The sequence below is a fragment of the Pteronotus mesoamericanus genome, unplaced genomic scaffold (assembly GCF_021234165.1).
Source record: "Pteronotus mesoamericanus isolate MK-2021 breed Mesoamerican mustached bat unplaced genomic scaffold, CSHL_Meso_final contig_20, whole genome shotgun sequence".
Taxonomy (NCBI): Eukaryota; Metazoa; Chordata; class Mammalia; order Chiroptera; family Mormoopidae; genus Pteronotus; species Pteronotus mesoamericanus.
Window position 1 is genome coordinate 86267082 of NW_026555085.1, and position 1539 is coordinate 86268620.

The 1539-nt window shown below is 41.9% G+C and overlaps 1 protein-coding gene across 1 annotated transcript; it reads left to right on the forward strand.

Annotated features, from left to right (window-relative positions):
• Positions 1-345: 345 nt before the first annotated feature.
• On the forward strand, positions 346-784 carry LOC129067232 (60S ribosomal protein L31-like). Its single transcript, XM_054568960.1, has one exon. The coding sequence runs from the start codon at positions 410-412 to the stop codon at positions 782-784; it is 375 nt and encodes a 124-aa protein (XP_054424935.1). The 5' UTR covers positions 346-409.
• The last annotated feature ends 755 nt before the right edge of the window (positions 785-1539 follow it).

Below are 1539 nucleotides of genomic sequence, written 5' to 3' on the forward strand. Positions count from 1 at the left end.
ATCACTGACATCTTTATAATAGCTGGCTTCCTATTTATTTATATGATGTGTTTATTCTGTTATTTATTTGTTTCATTTTTTAAAACTTAGAGAGTTGAATTAAACATGCTCCTCCTCATCTTTGGTTTGTTCAAGGCTATTTTCTTATGTATTTTTAATTACCCTTGATTCCTGAGAAAGTCCATCTGCAGCTTTGGAGAATAAAACTGACTTGCAGAGAAAAGCAAAAAGAGGAATGGAAAGAAGGGCAACTGTGTACGTCCTGGGTCCCTGTCACTGTTTTTAGTTTATTATAGAGTCCTATTCTTGGACTCTCTATTAGAAATCTCTAGGGAAGTTGTACTTGAAACCTTGCTTTCCTTATCCCACAATACCACGCGCTCTTTCTTTCCAGCTTGGGCCCGGCATAATGGCTCCTGCAAAGAAGGGTGGCGAGAAGAAGGGCCGTTCTGCCATCAACGAGGTAGTGACCAGAGAGTACACCATCAACATCCATAAGCGCATCCATGGAGTGGGCTTCAAGAAGCGTGCCCCTCGGGCACTCAAAGAGATCTGGAAATTTGCCATGAAGGAGATGGGGACTCCAGATGTGCGCATTGACACTAGGCTCAACAAAGCTGTCTGGGCCAAAGGAATAAGGAATGTCCCATACCGTACCCGGGTGCGGTTGTCCAGAAAACCAAATGAGGATGAAGATTCACCAAACAAGCTCTATATGTTGGTCACCTATGTACCGGTCACCACTTTAAAAAATCTACAAACAGTTAATGTGGATGAGAACTAACTGCTGATTGTCAAAGTTATAAAACTGCGTTTGAGGTTTGGTTTCCTGTTTCTAGTGGAATGTAATGTGTTTGTATATCTTAAAGTACTTGCCAATTAAAGAATCATTTGGAAAGCTAAAAAAAAAAAAGGAAAAAGAAATCTCTAAAGGTACAGTCCAGATCCTTTGAGCCCCACTTCTCTTCAGATCCTTTAGCCAATTGTTCTGATGAACAAATGAAGAGCTTTGGGTGGGCTCTCACTTCACATAGGTACATCCAGATGGAGCCCGCTGCAAGACCGCATGGCTTAACTCTCACCTCCTCTAACCAACTTCCTGGAGCTTCCCTTTTGATCCTAAAGCAGAAGAAACTTCAGAATCCGTGTGGTGCTAATTTGTGATGGTGCAACCCAGCAGTACCAAGAGGTCAACTCCTCATGGGGCAAGCCATCGTCCTTCAGTTGAGTCAGGACCTATTGGACAGACCATCCTGATCATCAGTCATTCATGAAGCTTCCTGGAAAATATATTCCCATCAGATCACTCTTTGGATACCAAGTGCTGACCAGCTTGGTAATATACTCTGGTGTTGGTTTCCCTTCCCTTTTTGGTTTCCTTTTCAGCTCACTCCTCCCTGGGTTTGCATGCTCTAATTTAATAATAGCACATAAGCTTTAGCTTCAGGCGTTGTTTTCTAGGGGACTCAATCTTAAGATAGATTTTATAAAATAGTTTTGCATCCTTATAATAACTTACCCTTTTGCCCAAGCTAGTTC

What these genes read in the sequence shown, in the direction of transcription:
- LOC129067232 (XM_054568960.1), top strand. Translation starts at nt 410, where the DNA reads ATGGCTCCTGCAAAGAAGGGTGGCGAGAAGAAGGGCCGTTCTGCCATC.